This window comes from Opisthocomus hoazin, chromosome 9, assembly GCF_030867145.1.
Source record: "Opisthocomus hoazin isolate bOpiHoa1 chromosome 9, bOpiHoa1.hap1, whole genome shotgun sequence".
In the NCBI taxonomy this organism is placed as follows: Eukaryota; Metazoa; Chordata; class Aves; order Opisthocomiformes; family Opisthocomidae; genus Opisthocomus; species Opisthocomus hoazin.
Window position 1 is genome coordinate 23,686,357 of NC_134422.1, and position 24,421 is coordinate 23,710,777.

Below are 24,421 nucleotides of genomic sequence, written 5' to 3' on the forward strand. Positions count from 1 at the left end.
CACGCTGCCACGGCTAATATGCACACGTGATGAAGTCCACACAGGGGAAAACTCCTAAACATGAGGTGGCACAGACAAATGACCAGGTACACCATGCAGGTTTTGACGTAACTGTTAGCAAAAAATCAGTTTAGTCTCTAAGTCACTAATTCACTATTTTCATTTACTGCTTTTACCTAACAAAATATTGTTCTGCGAGTACTTCATGCTACGTCTTCAAGGCCAGACTAGATGGGGCTTTGAGCAACCTGGTCCAGTGGAAGGTGTTCCTGCCCATGGCAGGGTGGTTGGTACTAGGTGATCTTTAAGGTCAGGTCCCTTCCAACCCAAATCATTCTATGATTCTAACATGATTATTTACCAAACGAGAGAACTCACACTAAAAATGTGTCATTTCAGAGAACTAAACTCTTCTGCTCAATATCTTTGGATCATTCATGCAACAAACCCAATAGATTCAATGACTCAACGGATGTAATAAAAAGCAATTGTAATGACTTGTCTTGACTTCAACCTAAAAAACCTGAGGAATTTCCATTGTTAAAGACTGAAAAAATACTAACAAAATCTGTTGTTCCCCAAAAATCCCTCATTTGGACTTCTATCTACAAACATCTTAAAATTGGATTTCACCTTTTCTCAAGTGGTACCTGGTGGTCAAGCAGAATTTTGACACCCAAGATAAACCAACATTCCTCTCCAGCCCTTCTAGACACAGGCACCTGCAGCTGTGAACCCCTAACTGTGCAAAGCACTCGCCACTGCTGCTGGCACTACAGCAGGAAAGCTCCAGCACGGTGACCTGCTGTGCAACACCAGAGGGGAGATTCCTGGCTACTGTGTCACCATGTGCACCTCCAGCTGAGCGCTGGCGGTTGACGCTTGAACGTCCAGAGGTTCCTGCTTTACCGCATCAACCCACTCCCTTTATCACAGACTACCCTCCCTCCAGCAAAATCAACAGCATGTACAAATGAAAGCTGAGCAGGGGGACCGCAATTTGAGGAGGAAAATGACAGTTTAGAGAAGCACAGGGGAAGCAGAGGAGCAGGACAAGGCTGGTGGTCACCCTTGCGGCCCAGCACCAGTGAGGAAGGGAAACCAGCGGTGGGAGGAGGCAGGCCAAGGGATCTGGTCTAGGAGAGAGCACACAGCCCACCCGGAGGGCCACAGGGATGGCGGCCCACCGCCAAATCCTGCGGCTTCCGACAAGCACTGCTACTGCTGCCTCACCGCTTGCTTCCCTTAGAAAGCTGGGATTTCAAAGCCACAAAAGTGACTAAAAAAAAGTAAAAATAGCAGGTTCTCTCTCTCTTTTTGTATGAACAAACTTCAAGAAAAAGAAAGATTTAAGAAAAACAGCAGGAAGATGGTGTCAGATGTTGGCAGAGACTGGTGCCTGTTGTTTGCACTTCTCTAGAAGAGAAAAACAAGTGAAAGGCTCACAGAGAACAGCACATTGCGATTTAGCCAGGAGAACAAATCAGGTCAACTTTCAATCACACGACACAGAGGGGGGAGGAAAAAAAAAAAATCACTATTAAGGTCATTTACTGGAAATTATTTTGTTGTCATAGCTTCAATATTTCATTCCCAAATTATGATATATGTTGCAAGTGTAACAAATAAGGAGAAAATTACAAGCAATACAATATTAATATATAATCTAATACACAAAAAGGCTCTGCTTTTTTTGTGAACTCTACATGTTTCTATTCTTCTGTTTAAAAGCAAACAGCAATACAAAAAGCTGGAAGCCAAGATATGGCAAAACCAGCACTATTGATCTAGCAGCCAAGTTTTGTATCATCTGCAATCCTCATCAGCAGGTTTAACAAAATTACACACTCGAAAAAATGAAACAAATTTTCTAAAAAAGTATGTAATAAAAGACTACAGGAATTTAGAACACTTACTAAAAAGCAACTGAAGTTTTCGTGTAAGCTTAGCTTGTTTATGAGACTGCTGTGGGGGACGGGGGTCCTAACAACAACATTAGTATTCCTAATGACTGAACAGACAGCTCATCAAGACTTCACACACGCATTTTTGTGTATATGTAAGTGTGTACATGCACGATATATAAAATTGCCTCTTCCTTAGTACTAACCACTTGGATGTTCTGGACGTGACAGCATGTATCAAGCAAGGGACTGAAAAAAAAAAAATTGGGTGCAGAATGCAAAATACAATCTAACAAGGAAGCAAAGACCATGATATTTCCCTTTCACAGTCTGAATACTGGTGCTACCCCTCTTAGGCATTATTAATATCACAATCATTTAATAATACAATTTAATTACAAAGAGGTAATATGCAACCTGATTATATAAGCAGAGGTAAATTAAACAAGCAATGAACTTCACAAAAAGCAATTGCATACTGAGGCAATAATATGCACAACAAAAAGTGCTTTTTGTATCTCATTTAAAAATTCTAAACCTGCATCTTCAGGAATTACTTCTATTTGTATCCTACAGTAACTTTAAAACATGAAAAGTCCACTCCTCACAATGGTCCTTCAGAACATTAAATACAAAGGTACTATAACAAGAATTACACTACTTTATTCAATTTCAAAACTTGTAGAAAATATGCAAGATCGCCTTTTACCATAGTTCAGTACTGTGAATAGAACTGCTGAAACTAAAACGCAACACTAATAAAAGTTTCTAAAACATACCAAAGACACAGCAACCATTCCCAAACAACAGCCAGCTCAAGGAATAACTGACTTACAAAAGAAACAAAAAATAAACAAAAAAACAAGTGACTAAAATGGATAAACCTACTCTTAATAATACATAATCATTACTACCACAATAAAACAAAACAAAAAAAATTTACTTTACAAAGACAATCACATCACCTGAACCACCACCAATCTTCTCACCACAGTGTAAGTTCTCACCTGGCTGATGAAGGCAACATACCGGGGAAAAAGGGCTGGGAAAGGGAAGAAAGACGCTTTCCTGCATAAACGTTAGCTATAACAAAGGACTTTAAAAGTTTCAAAACTTCTGATACATCTTTTAATGCAAATTTTAACAGAACTGTTAAAAACAGATCCTCACCCATCACAACTAAAGGAATTTGCCAATAAATTAAGACCTCCAGCACAATACCTTCAAAACTTTTCCTACATAACCTAACATAATATTTGTAAAACATAAAAGAACAGAGCTATTTCAAAGTTACTCTATTTTTCAACATACAAACAACATGTTTATTAAGAGAACTGGTTTCATGACAACCTTGTATGTGCAAATACAGTTGGTCTTTACAAAGGTATTACTTAGAAGAACATAAAGCTTGCTGTAAGTCACCAGTGTCAACAAATAAAAATGTCCTGTCTAAACAAATTAACATATTTTAAATTATCATTACATATATAGTAATTTAAAAATACATGTTTCTACTGCTGTTAAAGAGAATATTAATAAAGTGTGGATTTTCTTTTCAATTGCTTTATAATGGAAATATCGACTTACTAAAGGACACTACTCTCACCCCTTTTACAATGAATAAGCTAAAAAATAGCAAAGACCGCAACCTCCCTGAGGACCAAACTAGCCAGAAAAAGGGTATTAGGGCGCGCGCACACACACACACAAAAAAGCATTGGCTGAAGTACAGCTGCAAAATTTGGCACAAAACTATGGAACCTATGAGAAAGCAGCATTAACTAGGAAAAAACAATACTTAACAAATACAGCTATGCAGTGTACAGGCCTGATTAACCTAAGCTACAGGAGTGAAAGAAAGAAGTATTACAGTATTAGAAATCCTACCTGTAGCATCATCAGATTTTGTCTCCACAGAATCAAGAGGCCTAAGAGTTCAGTGGTGGAGAAGAGAAATAGCAAACGTCTTTGCTCTTCAAGCTGTGTGATCCCAAGGGCATCAGAGACCCACTAAGTGAAGACCAGAATCTACATTATATTCTTTCAGGCTTTCTGAAAAGCAACTTAAATATTTATCTGTATATTTAATACTATTTTCCAATTTGTTGCTGTTATGCATATAGTTCAGAGGTTCTGTTACTTACTAAAAAAATAAAAAATTGCAATCCACCAGAAGCTACAGCTGCAGAACACAGTGCCTAAAGCATTCATATGCTTTGAGCTCAAGGTACAGTCATAAAATCAAGTATCTAAAAGGTTAGGTGTATGTGACATCATACAATGGATTTTTCTGAAAGCATCAACATTTCCTGCTATTCCTCAAAAAAGGTACTTTTCTTCCTTTTCTTTTTAAGGTATGGCTGTATGAGAAGTCCAAAGAAAGAGAATCCAGTACTTGCCAACCTCCAAGTAATTACTGTCAGGCTTCATTTCCTGTAAAAGGCACTCTGGAGTTACTTACCACCGTCCTCATCTCTTAAAATCTGAAGTGCAGAGTGCTTTGTTCTTAAGGACTTCATAAAGGAAGCACCGCAGCCTTTAAGTTTCCACCCACTTAAAACTGTGCAGATATGATGAGGCAAGCTACACTGCTGAACGCTCCTGCTGCCACCTCTCAGCAAGCGGAGGTGGTCCCAGGGAATACTGACCCTCTCTGTGACATTCAGTTCCACGTAAAAGCTCCAGTAAATTCAGTTTCCCATTCCAAAGCGACCAGATTCCCGTCACAGTTGTGTAATCATCCAGCAACCCCTAGCTTTCCCTCTAAATCCTTGGAGGACACTTGTCGGCCTCAGAGCCTCTCCAGCTGAAGCCAAAAAAGCCTTCTGAACACAGGGTGGATAATTTTTCTTATTTGCGTATTTTAAAAATACGCTCTAGCATTAAACGTTTGAGCTAAACTCAGAGCAATAAGAATCTACGGTGAGGTTTAAAGTTTATGATCTATTAAATTCATACAAGGGAAAAAAATACATTCAAACGACATAAACTTTAATGCCCTGCTGGCAGCCAAAGCATCACATCACTGGAAGCTGCCATGAGCCGCCCAAACAGGAGCTCTGAAGCACTCGCCCGGCTTTTGCCAGCAGCCGCTTCTGCCATTTTTGTTTGTTCAACCACTTCAACAGTTGGCTCACTGAGAACTGCCAAAGAGCAACTGACAACCCAGAAAGCAGGGGAGCCTAGCTTTCTTTTCCAAATGATGAACAAGAAGGAACGGTGACTAGATTTGATCTATTAACTCCAAATCTTGCAAGGTGCGGTAACCAGAAATAACTGACTCATTTCACAACCTAGAGACAATTCTACTTAATCGGGTTTAAATGCAAAGCACATTCGGATATATTTGTTTCTTCTTATGTATCTAGCACAATTAGGATTCATTTTATTTAGCTAATAAAGTTAGCTAAAAGCTGTCTAAAGCATGGGGAATTATGTTTCTTAAACATTAAGAATCTGAGCTGCATAACTGCTTAAATAAATGCATATAGATGCGTACCCTCCTGCCTAGCAAGAGCCATGATCAAATTAGACCAATTAGAATCAACTTTTCTTTAGGAAAAATAATTAAGCACAAATGCAAAATAAAATTAAAAACAATTATTTAATCAGGATTTCCTGCTTGCTGATTTAAGTCATGATTAAAATTACTAATATAATCACTCTGACTTCAGTCAATCCCTCCAGCATGGACCCACCCCCAAAGGCTTGCACAGCCCCAGCCTTCCCCCGTCAATCTTCAGCACGTCCAATCTGACTTATGCCCTTCTGTTCCCCTCTTCTGGGACAAAGTTTGACTGAGGTCAATGCACGCTTACAAGCATTCATGTTCCCGCCACCTGCTGCATCCTCCCCAGGGAAAGGCTGGTTGCCAGGATTTTCCTGCTGGCATACCCTGGCACTCTGCTCAGGAACGGAAGAAAGCAGTAAGACCTCCAGAGAGAAGGTGCCTGGGAAGGAAGCAGACCCTTAGTTTCTATCCCAAACAGAGCATCTCAATAAGGACTGAGTCAAATGAAGGGAAATGTGGGATCCAAAACACCACCTCTGCTCACCAACCCTTCTCTGCTGCTACCAAACTTGACCCTTAAGTACTGAACATAAAGTTGCAGTACTCGTCCCTTGTTCTCTTCAGCAACCACTGGAAGTTTTCCACTTGCAAACCCACCTGAGAAACTGGGTTCTGTTATGGCGGCCAGCTTCTGTTTAACTGCTCGCCAGTGATCACAACCAAGCACCGGCATTCTCCACAGAAACCCTGACCAAGTCTTCCTCCTCTACCCACCTTCCCCCCACTTGGAGCAATATGGCAAACCAAGTTTCCCTTTTCCTCTTTTACAGCTGAAACACACCAAGCCAAACAGAAATAAGTTCATAAAAACAAAGCTTTTCTTCGCCCTCCTTGTGTGCTTTTAGGTTTTAGGGGAGCTACAGTTCAGGAAATACTCTACTCCATAAACACAATTTACTAACTTCAGCATTTTCTTGTGTAAAATAACTCAGCATGGAGGCAAGCAATTCGGATTGGGAGCAAGTACTACTTCAAAACACAACCTTGTATCAAGAAAGCATAAAGGATTATTTGGCCTGTCATATTTCCACAACTCCATTCTTCAGGTAGCAAAATTCTATAGACCTAACTTGGACCGTGATGCACGAATACACAGTAGCCTTTCCCAGGAGTCCCAACACTATTTTGCAATCATTTCACACTAACAGGCTCTAAGAAAATCCAAAGAAATGTCAAGACTAATTGCAGACCAAGTTATTACTAATAAGCAAGTTTACTTCAGCTTGCTGAAGAAAAAAAATTTACTTGCTGAAAGAAAAAGCAAACAAGACAAAAAATGTATAACGGAAAAAAGAATGTGAGAAATAACGAGCTTTTTATTTTAATGGAGATAATAATAAATAAATATAGCCTGTCCTCAAATACATTGATTCTCTCTCCATTTGAAATGGAACAGGTTAATGGGAAATTCCATTCTAGGCAAGTCAAGGGAGAATTAAAACAAAACAATCATCCAAGTACTAATTTGTTCTATTCTCTGCAGCACTTGCCTTTTAGAAAACCAGATTCAAACAAGGGCCTGCATTAAAAAAAAAAGGTCATCTCTTCCCATTTCTCACTTGGGCACGCTATAAAATCTCATCAGAATTTGGCATGAGCATCAGCTCACCATGAGAAACACACCTGCAACAAACCCAGCAATAACATCACAAGCTAGAATCTGTGCATATCAGCGGAACAACATAAAGTCTTACACAACACCTGCTCATGCTACAGCCAGCCTAAATAAACTTCTGTGATCGCTGTGCTCATCCTAAGTAAAAAAATACCATCATATTTAAATGCAAAGTGTTCCTGCTCTTCTCTGTTCACACACAAACCAGCCAAATCCAAAAAATTCCCAGTATACAGTTGAATGACAAAAAACAACAAACTTACTGAGAACTCCTTGGTTAAGCAGACAGAGCAGCTGAGTTTTCACACTAGAAGCAAACAACAGAAAAAAAAAATAACCCTGGAAGTTGTAGTAAGATCAGGTAGCTCTCATGTTCATGGACTAATATACTGTATGTAGCAAATGTGACACAACCTGGCATCTAGAAACATTTTCTAGACTGGAAACTTAAGGAGGAAATAAACTGTACCTTTATGCTCAGACGGACAACTATCATCACATTTTAGGTAACAACAAATACAAATAATATACATTTATCAAAAAAAAAAGTCACCAACAAAATTTGCTACACCTACAACATTAGTTCTCAAAGAGTATCAAATACATGTGATGAGTTTATTTACCATTTTGTCATCATACGTTCATTTGGGCTCAAATTTGAAAACTGAAATTCACATTCCTGCTGTGGTAATTCAAAGTTGTGTTTGGCATTATGTTTTGCTTTTAGTAAAGCCTTCTAAGCCAACAGCACACATAACAAAATAACTTGCAACACATCACGCTTGACTACGAGACACTGTGACACTGCCCCCAACCTCAAAAGAGAAGCTACTCCAAGACACTTCCATGTATCTCCCAAAAATCTCTGTCTCTGCTTTGTCAGCAATGGCCAGAACATCCCCCATTTACAAAATCAACCACACTTTCCAGCTCTGTGCTTTGGTCTTACCAGTCACATGCATAAAGCAGTCAAAAGTCAAGAAACTTCAAACATGAAGTTGCAGGATTGCAATTATGTGAGCTGCAGCACAAGATTTAGCCTCACAATCACGTACTGTATGTAAAATAATACTGTATAACAGCCCTTCTAAATTCCTGAAAACACCTACTGCAGGGCTCTTGAGTAAGTGACCACATATCCCACACGTACCTTATTGGCATATAAAACAATCGACACAACTGCAGACATTTACAAGCTATACTGAAATGCAAACAAGAGACAGTTCTGGTACAATAGAAGTGCACAGATGCAATTGCATTTGAGTCGACCCCAGTCCCTTCATTTTTAAACCTCAAAACGTGAATTCAAATATATACAGGTAAGCCACGATGCCCCTGTAAGTCACGATATAGAAGACAACATCCAGTCAAAAATGTTGCTGCAATGCTGTAGTTCATTTCAAAAAACATTAATTATTCTCTTTAATTTCACCTGTATTTCCCAAGTAGTCCCTTTTTTATATTGACATGGCATTGCATTTAAAAGAAACAACAAACCAAGTTAGTGCAGAAGTTATACGTGCCAGAGCTTTTGTTGTTGCTTTCTCCATATTAGAAGTTCAGAGAATATTTTTAGGACTTCCTAAATCAAGGTGCTGGGGGTTTCTGTTCTTAACAAATCAGAACCTTTAAAGGCCCACATGAGAGATGCGGGCTAACGCCAGACTTCCACAGTGAATGACAGGTAAGGTCGGATAAACCACAGCACACGTGATGCACTCAGTGATGGCCTGCGCATCTGAAGGCAACATGGTCCTCACTGTCACCAGAACCAGCCAAAGGGATCTGAATCCACAAACGAGAAGGCCAGGATGGGCCAACAGCCCAGCCCAAGGGCCAAATGCACCATATCTGAAAATATTACCCACTCAAAACTGGCACGGGCATCAGCAGCGACGCAGCTCTGACCCAGCGTGGGCCGGCAGCCTTGTGCGCTGCTCCAAAGCTCGCAACCTCGGTTAACATCACAAGGTATCACAAGCTCAGAATCGATGAGAGCACAGACTCCTATCAAAACACTGCACCGCAAATACGGCCTGCTTATTAGTTTGAGGCAACATCACTCCCTCACGTATACAAGCCACTGCCTATGAACATACTGACATGTTTGCATTTCAGGGCCCATTACTTTCAGGCAAGATACTTCACTGTAAAATGTCCATACGTAAAGTAAGGTGTGCTGATAACACCCCACAAGCACGAATGCAAAATATAAACCCAAGCATGGCTGACTGATTTTCAAACAGAACTACCTAGAGAGGATGTACAATTATCACGACCCAGGAATGCGGTGCAAATACAGCACATTGTAGTGCGAAGCAAACACCGGGGCTGTGATTGCTCTGTAACCCCTGAATCTGTATTACAGGACGTAAATTACAGTACCCAGAAAAATCCAACAGCATGAGTCATAAACAAGGTAAAAGTAAAAAGCAGCATCACGTTAAAAACTAAATTCACAAAAAATCTTTCCTTGTCTAAATAGAGGCACTCAAGGAACACCATTTTTCTTTGAAACAGATATATAAGTTGTGCTGCAATAACCATTTCAGGCTTGTATATCCTGTATCTGAAATACATGCCAAAATACCTCACATATACACTCTGTGTGAATATTATATGCATGCATATTCATAACAAGTGTTGCAACACTGAAGAAACCTACTCTTGACAAACTTAAACTACCTATTTGACCGGTGGTGGTTGTTTTTCTAAGAGCTTCGGTTTCCCAGAGAAGAGGCACACAAAATGCCTGCCACTTTACTCGGCATCTTTAACATATACCATAATTCCCTTCCAGGTATTTTCTAGAGCACTTCATGTCAATCTGCCTGCAGGAGCGTGTGCAAAAGTGACACGAAGTGATACAAGTCTGACAACTACCGGCGTGGAAAATGGAGAAAGGCAGACCGCGTTACAGGCTTTCAGGATGTCGAATCCCTGTTGCCAAGTCCTTACATGGTTTACCAGCCACCCCCCCCACCCCACCCCACCCCACCCCCAAAAAGCTAGCAAGCAAGCAGCTACAGGAAGACCCAAAAAACAAAGACTCCCCATTTTCACTACTATTCGATTTCAAGTTATCAAGGTCCCTGCTTGGGCGATGACGTTTTGCAGGCATGACAAGAAACGCTACAAGGTATTCACCAAACTGGGGCAAATGAAGTAAAATTCTACAACCGCTCGGTACGCGAGGACCCGCGTATAAAAGTTCTCCTCCGCCACTACCCGGCGTTCAGCGAGCCGTTACTGCAGGCAAACGCACCGAGCAATTCACTGGCTGTATAACTGCTACATCTTGTGGCAACACACTTCAGCGCAAGGAGGAAAACCAGACAATACCCGAAAGGGAACGGCGAAGGGACTTGTTTGCTCATAACCTTCACACAGATACTCCCCGCAAACACCCACAACACCCTGCTGTCGCTGTCGGTGTAACACAAGAGGGGAGGAGCAGGGGAGGGAGGAGAAAAACATTATCATCCGAGGCGTGATGGAGGACAGGAGAAAGTTGCAGTCATTCGGCGGTGGCCGTGAGGCGCCCTGTCACTCCGGGCCGCACCACCCGCCGCCCCCGCGGCCGCCTCCCCCGGCCCTCTCTCCTCCCCACCTCCATGATGCCAAAAGAGCCCGGCTCGCTCCCTCCCTCCAGCAGCGACGGCCGCATCCTCCGGCGCGGCACTTTTACTTTGCCGCTGGCGGAGGGGAACCGATTTCGGGGAGAGCCGTCGGGGCGCAGAGGCGAGCGGCGGCCCAGGAGCGGAGGGAGCGCGTCCGATCCCCCTCCGCGGCCCGGCGGCGGGGTGGCGATGGCGGGGGGAACAACGAGGCGCTGCCGCGCTGAGGAGCGGCGGGGCCCCGCTCGCCCAGCGCCCGAGGCTCCCCTTGCCGCCACCGGGCCCAGCGCTGACCCCGCACCGCCGCCGCCGGGCGCACCAGCCTCTCCCGCCGCCGCTCCCCGCCAGCCCGGGACCGGCCTCCGGCGGCGGCTGCCGGGCCCCTCCCCGAGGGCCGGGCCCCCCGCGCAGCCCCGCGGCGCGCTGGTTACCTTCCTTGGGCGGCTTGCCGGGCGGCGCGCCGTGGAGCTGGGAGGCCGCCGCCGCCGAGCAGCCCTGCAGGCTCGGTGGGGACGTGGAGAGCCGGGACCAAGATGGCGGCCCCTCCAAACTTCCACTGCTACTTTGGACACTCATCAAGCTACTTTCCTGGAGCCCGGCAGCCGCCGGGGGCGGCGGGAGAGGCGGCGCGGCGGGGGGACACCCAGCGCCGCGCTCATGGCCGGGGGGCCGGCCCGACACCGGCGCGGGGAGGCCGCCGGCGGGGAGCGGGCTCCGGAGGCAGGCGGGGCGCGGAGAGAGACCGGGCGCGGGGCCGGCGCAACCTGCCCGCACCTCTGCACTGCGTCGCCGCCGCCGCCGAGCAGCCGCCTGTGTCTGAGCCTAACCTTCCCCTCCGCCGCCGCCGCCGGGGAGGGGAGGGCGCAGGCGGGGAGGGGTCATGCGCAAAGACGATCGCGAGCCGAGCGAGCGGCAGAGCCCAGCCGAGCCGCGCCGAGCCCAGCCGAGCCCCGCCGCGCCGGAGCCGCCCAGGGGCGGGGAGCGGCGCCCCCCCCCCCCCCCCCCCCCCCGCGCACGCACCTGCCCCGCGCCCCCGCCGCGGCCTGACCCCTGCGGCCGCCTCCTGCCTCCATGGCCGCTGCTGGCCCCTGTCCCGCAGCCGCTTGCCGGCAGACACGCTGCCACCCACCCCTTCCCCACGCACACCGTCCCGCGGCGGGGACCTCCCTCCTCGCTTACCCCCCCCCCCGCACCTTCCGCGCTCCGCAGACCGCCGCGGCGGGGCCGGAGGTGGCTCCCCCGAGGCCGCGGCGCTTTTCTCCCTCCAGGTCTCCCGGTCCGCCCGCGCCGGAGCCTCCGTGCTGGTCGCCGCGCCTTCCCGCCATGGCGGGGCGCGGGGGAAGGCGCGGCGACCAGCACGGAGGCGGGAGTGGAGCCGGTACGCGGCGGGGCCGCGCCAGCCGGCACCACCCCGGCGTGGGACCGTGCGGGGCGAGCTCAGCCCGCTGCTGCGGTGAGTGCGGGCGGTACCGGCGGGCCCGGGTAACGAACGCTGTGTTTGCAGCTGTTCCTCCCGGGGCTGAGGCGGCTCTGCCGGGTCTCGGGTGTTGTTCTTTTCTCCGCAGCGGCCGGTGGCGGAGGGGAGCCGGGAGAAGCCGCTGTCCGGCGGGAGGAGGCGTTGCTCCCTCGCCAGCCATCGCCGGCCTCGCCGCGAAGCGGCAGCTCCCGAGGGACGAGGCGGACCCCGGGCCGGAGCCGCGCGCCAGGCCCCAGCGCCCCTCTCCCGCCTCTCCCAACGCAGCCTGCGCCCGGGCGTCTTTCAAAACAGAGCTCTCTGCCTGGAGTTAGACCGAAGCGCAGGCACGGCCGAGTCTAACCCCAATTTTCATTTTTTCCTTCCTTAAAACTAGCATAGTCGTCACTGAGAGCGTGAGATACGTAGCAAAGTCGGTTCTGGAACAAAGCCTTTTAATTTATGAGTGCAACCTAAGTATGACAATGACTTTGATTACTTAAAAAATACTATAGCTTGCAGATATATTGCATTCTGCATATATAAATATGTATATTAATCAGCCAGGCATGCCGCTCGCTTTGTGGTTGCTGTGTGGAGACACCCCGGCCATCCACTAACCTACTTTCCCCTCTGCTCGAGAATGGCAGGAATAGATTGCTGACGTGGGGCTGCAGATCCGTGCACAACACAGGTATGACCAATTCTGTCGCTTCAGTGACAGCTGTCAGGTTATCCAAGATCTTCACCTCCTACAAGTATACAGCATAGCTGCAAATTTCTTAGCAATTTGTTATTAACTTGAGGTAAAAATTAGTATGTTTACTTGCTGAGTAAGTCTGTTCCAGGACAATATATTTAGTAACAGCTATACATTTTTTTTGGCAGAGAGAAGTGATCTGATCCTTCAACCAAGACTTCCTTGTTTTTAGGGACTCAATCGTAGAGAAGACTTCTCGGGCTTGACCCAAGCAAATTGCACCATGAAATTACTAGTACTTGGGCATGAAGTAAACCAATGCTAGTTCACTTTGCAATACTAATATTTCACAGCTGGCATAGAAACTTCTTGCAAGGTTAAAACCAAAACATATTCATAATCCCACAATTCATACGACAGCAGAAGTGAATGCGTACCTCATTTCCTGATGAGTATAGCCTGGTGCAGCGATATCTGCGAAGTAAGAAGCAATAAGAAATTCAGTCTCTTTGGTTATACTCATTTGCATCCACTTAACACAAACCTCTGCTACCCTGAGAAAAACATAACACAAACAAGCATTCTTTCTGCCACTTTTGCTTACGAGCTGTTGCCCACAAGTCACTCCACCGATCCGACTGGGGCTCCTTGTTTAAATAAAGCATCAGTCACTTTGTTTGGGGGAACAGGATATGAAGAGCAATATCCCATTCGTTAGTTCTTCTATCAATCAGACATGCCATTTAAATATTCTAAAAATTCCAAGATGCCTTTTAAACTGTCATAAATTAACACTACGAAAAATAATCGGATCTTTGAAATACCTCGTCATGTGTTAGAAGGCTGCGCACTGAGGGACCAGGAGTGGGCACCTACTGCAGGACTCCCCACCACGGCACCGATTAAACACACCACCTGTTGCTTGGCAGAAATGGGTACCTGCTGCGAAATACAGGCTGGGGTCTACTTTTTCTAATCCAGCAGAGCTATATCCCTTTGTTTTTTGAGCTGTTGATATAGATTGAAAGCAGAATTATCTAGATAACTTTCAAATACGTAGAGCTGGTATATTTCCCCACTGTAGTTCACAGAAAACCTACTTTCCTGATGTGTTAGAGCTGACACTGATTTTAAGGTATCCCTTTATTTGTAAAACCACATTACTTCAGTTACCGGTTTAATAGTAGCACAGTAGGAGAGAAGAACTTCTTTGCTAATACCTTACAGAAATTTTCAAACGTCTTCTAGAAGAATCCCCTTACTACATAGCCTCATAAATGTGCATAATGCTGTTCAGAGTCACTGGCAATGCCCTGCCTTCATTTTGCAATGAAACTTTATGGCCCAGTGGTCAGATACTAACCTTTCTCTCACAGTGGTGCGCCGTCAGCTCAGTCTCACCCACCCAAAATGTTAAAAACTAAATCCAACTCAAATAGTACTGAACAAGTATTGCTCATTCTTTTTAAAAAATATAATAAATATTAGATCTTTTTCTTTGCCTTCTAGTTTTCAGGAGCAGAATAGTCTGCTATCAAGGTTTCCCATGTAAACTCTGCGTATCATCAACATCAGCCATAACTTGAGGTAGTAGCTATGGGGAAGTCCCCTTTCAGTGGGATTGCACTGGATAATAATGAAGGTGCCAGATACCTACCTACAAGGCAAACCTTGTCGGCAAGCGAAGCCCAAGAAAGACCATACAGTTTTGCTAGCTGCTAAGGACCTCAAAATTCCAATCAGAATGGAGTGAAATGCCTATGTGCTATTTTTCCAATGAGAATGTGTCAAATGGAAGTTAGCAAAGGTTTATCACAGTAGTAACCCTCGAATCAAGCAAGGACACTTGAAGAATAGAAAAGGATCATGAAATTTCATTATTCCAAAGATAAAAAAAGCCAAGCAACAAAAATCCTGAAAAACATTAAAGTTGTGAGATCTTTCAGCTTTGCCACCAGAATTATTTGTGCAAGAAACTTTTATCACAGTAAGTTCACAATCTACCCCTAAATCTTTAGAAAAGTAAGAGAAGTTAACGGGCAGATAGCGAAGGAAAGGCTTAAAGGATTGATGGGCTGCATAGTGAAAATAAGGAAGAGTACAGCGGGGGCAAGTTTCTGGAGGTATCTGCATTGCATCTGTAAAGATAACAGTGCACTCAGGTCAAATGTCAATTTCAAAGCTTTTACATACATCCTTTACAGAAGAAAGAGACATGATTTCAAACATTACATGTGGTAAAATCCAGAGTTTATCCCAGATGTTCTTGAGGAAGAATATGGTATGATTGTGGGACCAATTACTGAGAGATTATAGTTTCTTCCCTATTCTGAGACTTTCACTGCACACAGGTATCGAAGACATTTTGGTGTCCTCATGAAAAATGTGTAATAAACATCAAATAATACATGTTCTTAATAACTGGGAATGTCTTAGCTCTCTTTTTTTCCCATCAAAATAAATTTGATATTAGCTGGCTTAGGCTTCATACAAGCAGAAGATACTGCAATACCTGAGAGGGGTGACTGATCAAGTCGGGTAACCGATTATATGAATAATGTCGTTTACATAGAAGTTCTAAATAAGACCATTTTTTAATTATGTCAATAATTAGAAGGCAGGCCTCAAATTCATGGGACAATTGGAAGACGTAGAGGTAGAAGAGGAACTTGATTTAGCAGGCTTGTACTTCCAAGAATGAAAGTCAAGAGTTTCCAGAATTATGACAAATGACAACATCCCTGGAAAAGTATCAAACTACGTGCTTCCAAACTCAAATCAGTCTCTGTCAGCTAGAGATCATGGAAATGCCAGGAATCAGAGGCCATCAATGTGTTTGCTTCAGATGCTTTTGGTATCTATTTCCTTCACCTGCTTCTTTTGATTAAGAGTTCTAAAACACGCCCAACGAGGGTATTACATCTCTTCTTTTTACCTTTTCATATATTTAATCAGAAATATTTAATATGTAGGCTTCTTGTGTTTTCTTGGACTTGGAGCAAGTTACCTTCCTTGACAGACAGTAGAGCAACCTAGCCCTGTTTCTGTTCTTTTCTCAAACAAGCAATGCTCTTCTGTAAGCAATATTCAAGTCCTTTGATTTAGACCATCAATTATTTGCAATGCCAGTGAAACTTTAGTTTTTGTTTGTTAAGAAGGCTTCAAATTCTTTGTTAGTTCTCTGTCATCCTGGCGCTTTGGATAATAGACCTGTAGTGGTATTTTCTCAAAGCATAAGCTATTACAGTATGCCACACTGTATATTTGCCAGTATACATGAACTTTATACATATATATATATATACACACACATGTACGCATGTGCTTACGTACCCCATATACAGGACATACACACCCCCTATAACTATGCCAACACCAGCAGCCAGTCTGATTTAGCGATCATAGTAGAAAAATATTCTTGTAACTAAATAGACATACTGGTACAGCAGCTTGAGTAGAGAACACCTAAATTATTTCATCATCAAAATGATGTATTTTTGACATTTCTAGGTTAGATGGAATGCAGTATTCTGGGAAAACGTAACTTGGGAGAAGACACTATTGGTTTCTGTCTTGGTGAATGCTGGCAGTTTGTCGCTCAAACACTCTGTCCTTCCTTGTCCTAACACAGCTGAGCACATGTATGGATCCTCCCTGTATCTGACCAATGTGCTCCTGGCCAGTCTGGGCTGGAATGACGACTAGAATCTTTTGAGTCTGTGTCCTGTAGCTCAGAAGATTCAAAATGCAGTTTTGGCACGAGTACAAGGTAAAATGCCAAGTGACTGTGACAGCAAGTGCATTGCTGTGACAGAACACCATCTCAGACTGTAACAGCTTCTGCACCTGATTCTCACATAGCATTTCTATTTATGAGCAAATAGGAATTTTGCAATTGGACTAACATTAATTTTCAAGTTTAGTTAAAGTTTTCTAAAAGTGATTTAAAGCAATAATATTTTTGTAGGAAAAAGTTATTTAGATCTTGATTAAATCACTTTTGAGGCTCACTGAATTAGATCTGTCTCCCTGAGCCATATACTGCACTACATGCTTTATAATTTTTTTAATACAGCACTTGCTAGCAAGTCTGAGTTGCAAGGTAACAAAAACATACATAAATAATATACTAGCAAAAATATCTTCCCTAAATATACCAGCATATCAAGATGCAGAGAAGCCAAAATGAAAAAAATGGTATCACATTAAGCCTACATTCAAGAAACAGATACAAACACCATGTAAGCACAGATCTATTTTTATCATCCATGTAATTGTCATAAACTGCATTTATCATACCTTTGATATCATCACCATCAGTCAGATTCAGCGATCCACCTCTGCCATGATTACTTGTACTCCAAATTTCTAAGAAGCCTGCAAACAGCTTCCCTTCAAACCAAACACAAAAAATAAATGGTGGAGGGTTTTTACCGTAGAAATGTTCCTCTCGACTCCAGTCTCCCTGCTCTAGCTGCTAAGGTTATTAGCTACATTCCAGCCAGAATTAAGGACACTTTTACAACCCCTTCTTGTGTGTGTCATTTTAATGAAAGGTAATTTGGTTTTAAATGTTCCTGGTGAAGAAATGAAAAACCCCATCCCAATGGATGTTCCATTCACTTTCTTTTCCCCCACCTGCCTGTTTTCATTTTATTCTATTGCTTTTCTTACCCCATCCCTTGCAATCTACTTATCTGCTATTCCCTGCAATTTTTTCCTACACTCAGACTATTCCTTTTATAACGCTGCTCTCAGGTAAACAAACCCCTCTTATCTGTCAGGCTTCCTCTCCATCTTTTTTTAAGCTCATGCTTTTCCACACTTCTTTCATATTTCTCTCTCTTTACACCTTATATCTTCTTTCCTGAAGTATCTGTCTTGCCTGGAGCTTATTTTGTTGCCTTTGATTTTAAGCCATTAGAGACAGACAGTGTTTGCAGAGAGCCATGTCTGTATGTAGTTTCTAATAGCAATGGAGCATGTCTTGATGCTTTTTTCAGACAGAAGTCATACCAGTTTAGGGCTGTGTTAGTTTGTTTTGTTTTTTTTTGTAATTGTTGAAAAAGGTCTTCAAATTTTGGCCAAATAACATCAACAATAAGCCTGATAGATGATGAAATATTAGGTACTAGAATGACAGTATTATAATCTGCAGATTGCCCACCTTTGTTCCCTTCCAGCTCCAGCTGAGCTGGTCTACAGCTTCACTCCACAATGCCCCCTGTGCTGGGAATAGAGGAGCTGCTTTGCTCCACCTGATGTGACACCCACCTAGTCCAGTGTCCTGTCTCTGGTTCTGTCCAGACACATTGTCGTCCTCCAAGAAGAAGATAACAGCCCCACAGTCAGCAGATTTGGGACAACCTTTCCTCCTCACCCACCAGCTCTCCACACACACTAGCAGTACAGGAGACAAGCTGCCCAGCAGATTCCTGAAGGGTACTCAGAACAACTTGTGATTCCAGACAGTTGAGGAGAGGCTGTTTTGCATATTATTTAGCTTATCAGTTAATACTTCCTGATTAAGACTGATTAGTTGGCTTAGGGAATGAATAGGTGGGTAGATCTTTTGGAAGAAATTCAGAAGGAAATGGGAGCATAGGAGAGCTGACAGTTACTGAAAGAAGTGTATTAAAGGTACAACACCCTGATGCAAAGAAAGCACCGAAAAAGCAGCAAGGCTTCATCAGGAGCCATTTGATTAACTAAAAAGCAAGAAGGAATCCCATAAAAATGTGGAAACAAGAGCTGATGTCTAAAAGCATGTTCAAAAGAATAGCACACTCACATGGGAAACAAATCAAGAAGGCTAAGAGGCAAATGGAGTTAAACTAGGAAAGGACATAAAAGCTATTAAAAGGTTACACACACAAACACTTCTGTGAGTTTTCCAATTCCTGGTGTCACGGTTTCATTTACACTGAATTCCTTGTTGGCAGGGAGGACTCTCTACTTACCTGCTCATTTTCACAAAAACTTTAGAAATGTGGCACCTTTGAGACCACCACTATTCAGTCCATTTCAGTCAGAAAGTGAGCAACTAGTTCAAAAGCATAGCATGGTCTGACTGGTGATACAGTGTGATCATATAAACTGTGTTTCCACAGGAAAATGTGCAAAACATTGCCCTGGAGCACTTAAAAAGATAAAATAATCTCTACATGATTATTCTGTGGGCGTTTTTTTGAGAATTCATGGGTACAAGGGAGGTCCTAGAAGACTAGAAAAGATTAAAATACTGCCTGTTTTAGGAGTTAGAGTTCAGTTGACCTAACTTTTGTAAATACTTTATCCATCTCTGAGGGATAATATCATAGGTCATTAGGCAGTTAGTGTATAGGCATGAATATAACAATACGATAGAAAACAATTAAGCAATAAGATGTTAACATGTAATCTTAGGATCATTATTGTGTCAAAATTCTCTAATTTTCTCCTTAGAAAGGGCAACAGGCCTGCTGAATAAGAAGGCAGCAGTAAATGTGATATCCGCACTTTGACAAAGCTTTTGGTTGGGTCCTCTCTAATTTTGCCTACAATACAAAAAATGGTGTAGATGAAATGAAGTAACAGTTGACACACTAGTAGATAAATATTTCTCCCAATTTATCGATAGTTTCCTGACAAAGCAGGATGGCACTGCAGTAACATCCTTTGGGGATTTCTCATCGGTCCAGCTCTGTTCAATTTTTCATTGAACATCTTGGATAATAGAGCAGGCAGTAAACTTGTAAAATTTGCACAAACATCTGGAAGGGGGTTGCAAACACATAGGAAAACAGATCAGCATTCAAAATATCTAGATAACACGAGAAATAGTATATCTGCAACAGGCTCATATTATATGTAGATAAACTAAGTACTACTACCTATGACAAAAGCCAGAGTATATCAATATAATATGATGATGCTTTAACAAGGCCAGAGGATTGCAGAAAAGGATAGGAAGGTTTGAGTGGATTTCAAACTAAATAAGAGTCATCAATGATGATGTTGCAGAAAGGCATTTCTCATTCCAGTATGTATTAGGAAGTGTGCAGTATGGGAGATGCAGGACTTAATTATTTTGCAATCTTCAGTGCCGCTAAGGCCTCAGCTGGAGCATTCTGTGCAATTTTGGGCAATGCACTCCAAGAACAATTTCAACAGCTGGGATGGAGTTGAAATGAACTCAACAAGAACGATAACTTATGTTGAAAATATGACTTACAAGGAAAGGTTGAAGGAGTGGGGCTTGGCTTCCTCGGAAAAAGAAGACTGGGGGAAAATGCATCTTTTAAAAGGCAGCGCACAGAAAGCCATGATCAACAGTTCTTTGTACCCACATGAATTACAACAAGTAATTGCTTAATTTGCAGCAAAGAAGAGCAGACTAGATGAAAAAAAAAAAAAAAAACAGAAAAAAATCCTTTCAAGTCTAGATTAGATAGAATAGGTTTATGGAGGTTGTGGAATCCCCTTCATTTGTATGTTTTAACAGCAGCCTACACAAACATCTGTCAGGGATGACCTAGTTACCCATTTCCTGCCTCAGAACAGGGATGGACTGGACGACCTTTTAAGGTCTTTTTCTGCCCCTCTCTTTTATTTTTTTTCTTTTTCTGTAATGATTTCATTACTAGAGAACCTATTTTCCTTTAACTTGGCTGCTATAGGTTAGGAAGTACAACTGTTGTAGGCAGCACAACTGTTCTAGGCAGCCAGGGCCTTAGTAAAATACCTCCATGTAAAATAAGAAATAATTAGGAAAATGAAAAAATAAACAACACTAACTTTAGCAATTTTAAAATACAAATGTGTCAGAAAAAAAAACAAACCAGAGAAATAAACCCCATATTATTTTATAATGGCAAATGCTATTTGGCATTTTTTAGCCAGCTTGCACGTGTGTATCTTTGCAAAAGCTGCATTCAATACTCCCTATATTCTGTTAATAATTATGATAGAGGTGACTGCCATATTGAGTGATATGATCAACCACATGGAAAAAATCATAGTGCTGTCTTAAATTTAACTAAAAAAATACTATTCTTGATTAATTACATGATTTCTTAAAGTACAGTTCTACTGTCCAAAACATCAATTTTGTAACCATTAAGATATCAATTTCAGATTTTGAATTATTATAAAATAACCAGGGTAGTAGAAGCTATTTTGATTTTAATTCTTAATTTTAATCTAGGTTTATTTAAAGAGAAAAAATATCTATGATTTTCAACAAGAAACAAAAGTGATACATGAAATACAGAAAAACAACTCACAGAAAAACTGTGAATGAAGCTCTGTCAGCACCTCAGGTTTATGATGGTATTGTAAACCATACGAGAGCTTTTCGCCTGTGCTTAAGATGCTGTCATCAGAAACCTTCTGTGTTTATCCATGGTAGCCTTAGGTATCACTGTTACTGGTAGTTAGATAATATCAAGCTATGCACACGCACAGAGGCATGAAGTGTTGAGCTATAGTTACAGTTGATCTGATGACACTTTCATCCTGAGAGCTAATGCAATCCCTTTTAAAGAAACAAAAACATCATTTGCGTTGAAGTTTTCATAACGACTATTAAACTTTTAGATTATTTCTAAGAGTTAATTTTAAAAAATACATATTTCTTTTTCCATGGAAGGCCTCTTCCAATTATGTAATCATGAAAAACATTCTGTTCCAGAATAAAATTTTAAAATATTTATTTAAAATTACTTTCCTCGAACTCTAAAATGGTTACGTTTTCAGACCAAGCTTGTAGTTTACAAAACATATGTAGCATAAGAGGGTTTTCATGTGTTCCAACCAATCAAGAAAAGAATTCAATTCCTACTACAGGCTTGCAGTGGGATAAAAGGAAACAAGTTGGTAAACCACAGGCATCTGGTTCAAAATATGGGATGTATGGCCAAAGGCCATAACATGTTCTGTATTACCAAAATTCCCATCAAAACATCTGATCAACCTTTCCAAAATAGTGTGAATTATTAGAACTACACTAAATGGTAATTTATCTAAGATCAATGTAATTCTTATGTTTGGCTCTCCCATTTCTGTAGATGGGCATGTTTAATTCTCTGTGTGTTTTCCAGATGCTGCTAGGTGAAAAGGATCCGAGAAGGAATTTACTGAAGTAGCAAGACAAGAAAGCAAAATGCCCATTGCTTCAGTTTATGTATGCCATTCGTAAGGCAACTGATGAGATTCACTTTAATTTCCAGCCTTAACACTCAATTGCATGCCAGATTTTTACAATGCAGAAATGTGAGCGGGAGGACATTGCAGGAACACTGACACATACCAATGAGTCCCTTTTCATTTTCTGGATTGGATTTTTGATTGTCCTGCATGCCAAAATGTAGGTCTTTCTTCCCCTTCCCAACCTTGTTTAAAGCACACAGAAGAGATACGAACTATATAATGTAAGAATTAGTGTAACTGTTTGGGGAATATTGAGAAGAAAGCACAATGATTATGCCTGTAAAAGGGAGTTCTTTTGCATGCAAAAAAAACAAACGTATACAGCCAACTGTGCAGTTTCTACCTACAAAGTGAAAGTTTGTGCCTATAAATACACGTTTTTGTAGGTGCAATGTATGTAGAATTGCTTCAAAGCAGCTCAAATTGAAATTGAATTTTAGACCTTCCCGTCTTTCCACCCCTCTGGTATAATATTGCATATAGAATGAATGGCATCATAAGGGAATTTGTTTGTATCTCATCTCTTTTTTTCACCAAATTGTATTCCCAGACTGTTCCCAGCAGCTGTTCATCTAATTCATCAGCAAGAACCATAGAATACATTCAACGAGATTATACTGCTTTCATTCGGCCCCTTTAGAGAAGCAGAGGAAAAGTAGAGAAGTAGGAGAGGTAAGAACGCAATATGTGAGTGTATAGGAAAACACAAAATTCCCACAGTCCTGCAACTCAGCTAAACCTTGGTTATAGGCAAAACGCCACAAACTGCCCTTTGACGTGTGAACTGAAATCTAGCTTTCCACATGGCCCCATTTTCTTCTCATCACAAGGGGCAGTAGCTGCTCTTGAGAAAGAAAAAAATTAAATACCTGTCATATGGTTTTTCCTTGCTTACTTTGAGAACAAAGAGTTAAGTCATGCATCGAAAAGGCATCCAAGAGATTAGATAAATAAAAATGCTTACGTATGTGTATATGTGCATATGATGATAAGGCAATTCCTAGACATCTTTCCCTCTCCCCTTGCTGCAACACAGACAAAAGATGGTGTCAAGCCTGTTAGGCCTCCTCCTTCTCTCTTCTGCTGCATCTTTCAGTTGGCACAATGCTTATTAGTACCACAACAAACAGGGATTTTGTAGTTCAAGTGAACCATATATTCTGGGGTGTAAGCAATGGCTAAATAAAAAAAAAAAAAAGGTCACAAGTTAAGGACTCAAACCACAAACCAACACAGAAAGTAACAGCAGATATTAAAACATGCCACAGTATGCAGAGATGGCAGTGGGGCAGTGACTCTTACTTGCACCTAATCAGAGGCTCGAAGATCAAACCAGACGCATTTATCTCTTGCTTGTAATTTGCTCTATAGCAGTCCAGCGGTGTTTCACAGAAGTATTAACAATCACAAAAACTACAGATGCAAAAAAATTCTGCACATCCTTCAGCCAACACAGGATTTTTCGTTTTGTATTTTTCACTGCTTGGTTCAGTATCAAGTACTGGTGGTTTTTAGTGGTGGATCTGCAGCCCAGTAGCTCTCAGTACACTGGAGTATTCTTCATTATGGTCTGGCAATGTTAGCTTTGCTGATTTTTCTAGAAGGCAGAAGAGAGTTTTTTGCTGCACTCTCTCATTAGCTTCCTAATTCTCTAATAAATATTAAAAGGGTTGGATTCATCATTCTTGCCAATTTTTGTAGGAAGCAGTTACTGTCCACTAATAATAAATATTTATATTTGCAGACTTATTTTCTCTCTTATGTTATATCTTGACCCCTAGCTATTCTTTTCACAAACAATCCATATTTGTTGCGTATTTGTAAAAGTCAGTATCAGTATGCAGATACTGTAGCATATTTTGAGGATGTCTTGTTGCTGTCTGGATATATGTGCAATTTAAGTCCTCCATTATGACCTTGTTTTGAGATACCCTCTATTTCCCATCTATGTTATATTTCAATCCCCATTTTTTAAATTGTGTCCAATTTGTTGGCCCCATTCTGGTAATGAAGTATCTCTAACTGAATGCTTTCAGTCTGGTCTGACAGATGTATGCTGGAATGAATCTAGTATCATAGTTCACATATTAGAGAAAAAGATCAAAACTGCATCCTCTGCAACATTGATTAAGGGACAGCTTGAATCCATAAGACATTTCAGGGCATACTGCTAAAGATATTGCCTGTAAGAACAGGAAAATTGAATCTATTGCACGTAGTATAAAAAGCCAAATACTGGAGATACTCAGCACGTAGCCTGAAACACACTAGCATGAAATGAGGCAATGAAATGGTCTCACTGTACCAAGCTGAATATCCCAGGACAGTGACATCTAATACCACAGTGCAGAACTTTGCCGAGTCTTGAGTAA

At 42.1% G+C, this 24,421-nt stretch overlaps 1 protein-coding gene and 2 long non-coding RNA genes across 9 annotated transcripts in view; 1 reads left to right on the plus strand and 2 right to left on the minus strand.

Moving 5' to 3' along the window:
• The window catches only part of TLK1 (tousled like kinase 1), an 80,483-nt gene extending 68,446 nt beyond the window's left edge, over positions 1 to 12,037 (minus strand). Inside the window, exon 1 of one of the 4 annotated variants that reach the window (XM_075430999.1) lies at positions 11,901 to 12,037. Coding sequence is in view for 1 of the 4 variants with exons in the window: in XM_075430998.1 (XP_075287113.1) it covers positions 11,139 to 11,283 (145 nt within the window). In the remaining 3 variants the exon portion in view is untranslated. Of the gene's footprint in view, positions 1 to 11,138; positions 11,398 to 11,481; positions 11,601 to 11,727; positions 11,805 to 11,900 lie in introns of those variants that run through there. The other 3 variants (XM_075431001.1, XM_075431000.1, XM_075430998.1) reach the window with 3 other exon arrangements.
• A 10-nt stretch (positions 12,038 to 12,047) lies between these two features.
• On the plus strand, positions 12,048 to 13,359 carry LOC142362428 (uncharacterized). 4 transcript variants are annotated; one of them, XR_012765078.1, is made up of 4 exons: positions 12,048 to 12,160; positions 12,558 to 12,637; positions 12,724 to 12,854; positions 13,049 to 13,359. It is a non-coding gene; the product is annotated as an uncharacterized LOC142362428 (long non-coding RNA). The 4 variants fall into 4 exon arrangements; XR_012765080.1 differs by lacking the exon at positions 12,558 to 12,637; XR_012765077.1 differs by lacking the exon at positions 12,048 to 12,160 and having other exon boundaries at positions 12,275 to 12,637.
• Positions 12,824 to 17,590, minus strand: LOC142362429 (uncharacterized). The gene is made up of 3 exons (XR_012765081.1): positions 17,160 to 17,590; positions 13,298 to 13,334; positions 12,824 to 12,912 (listed from the first exon to the last, which is right to left on the minus strand). It is a non-coding gene; the product is annotated as an uncharacterized LOC142362429 (long non-coding RNA).
• Between the last annotated feature and the right edge of the window lie 6,831 nt (positions 17,591 to 24,421).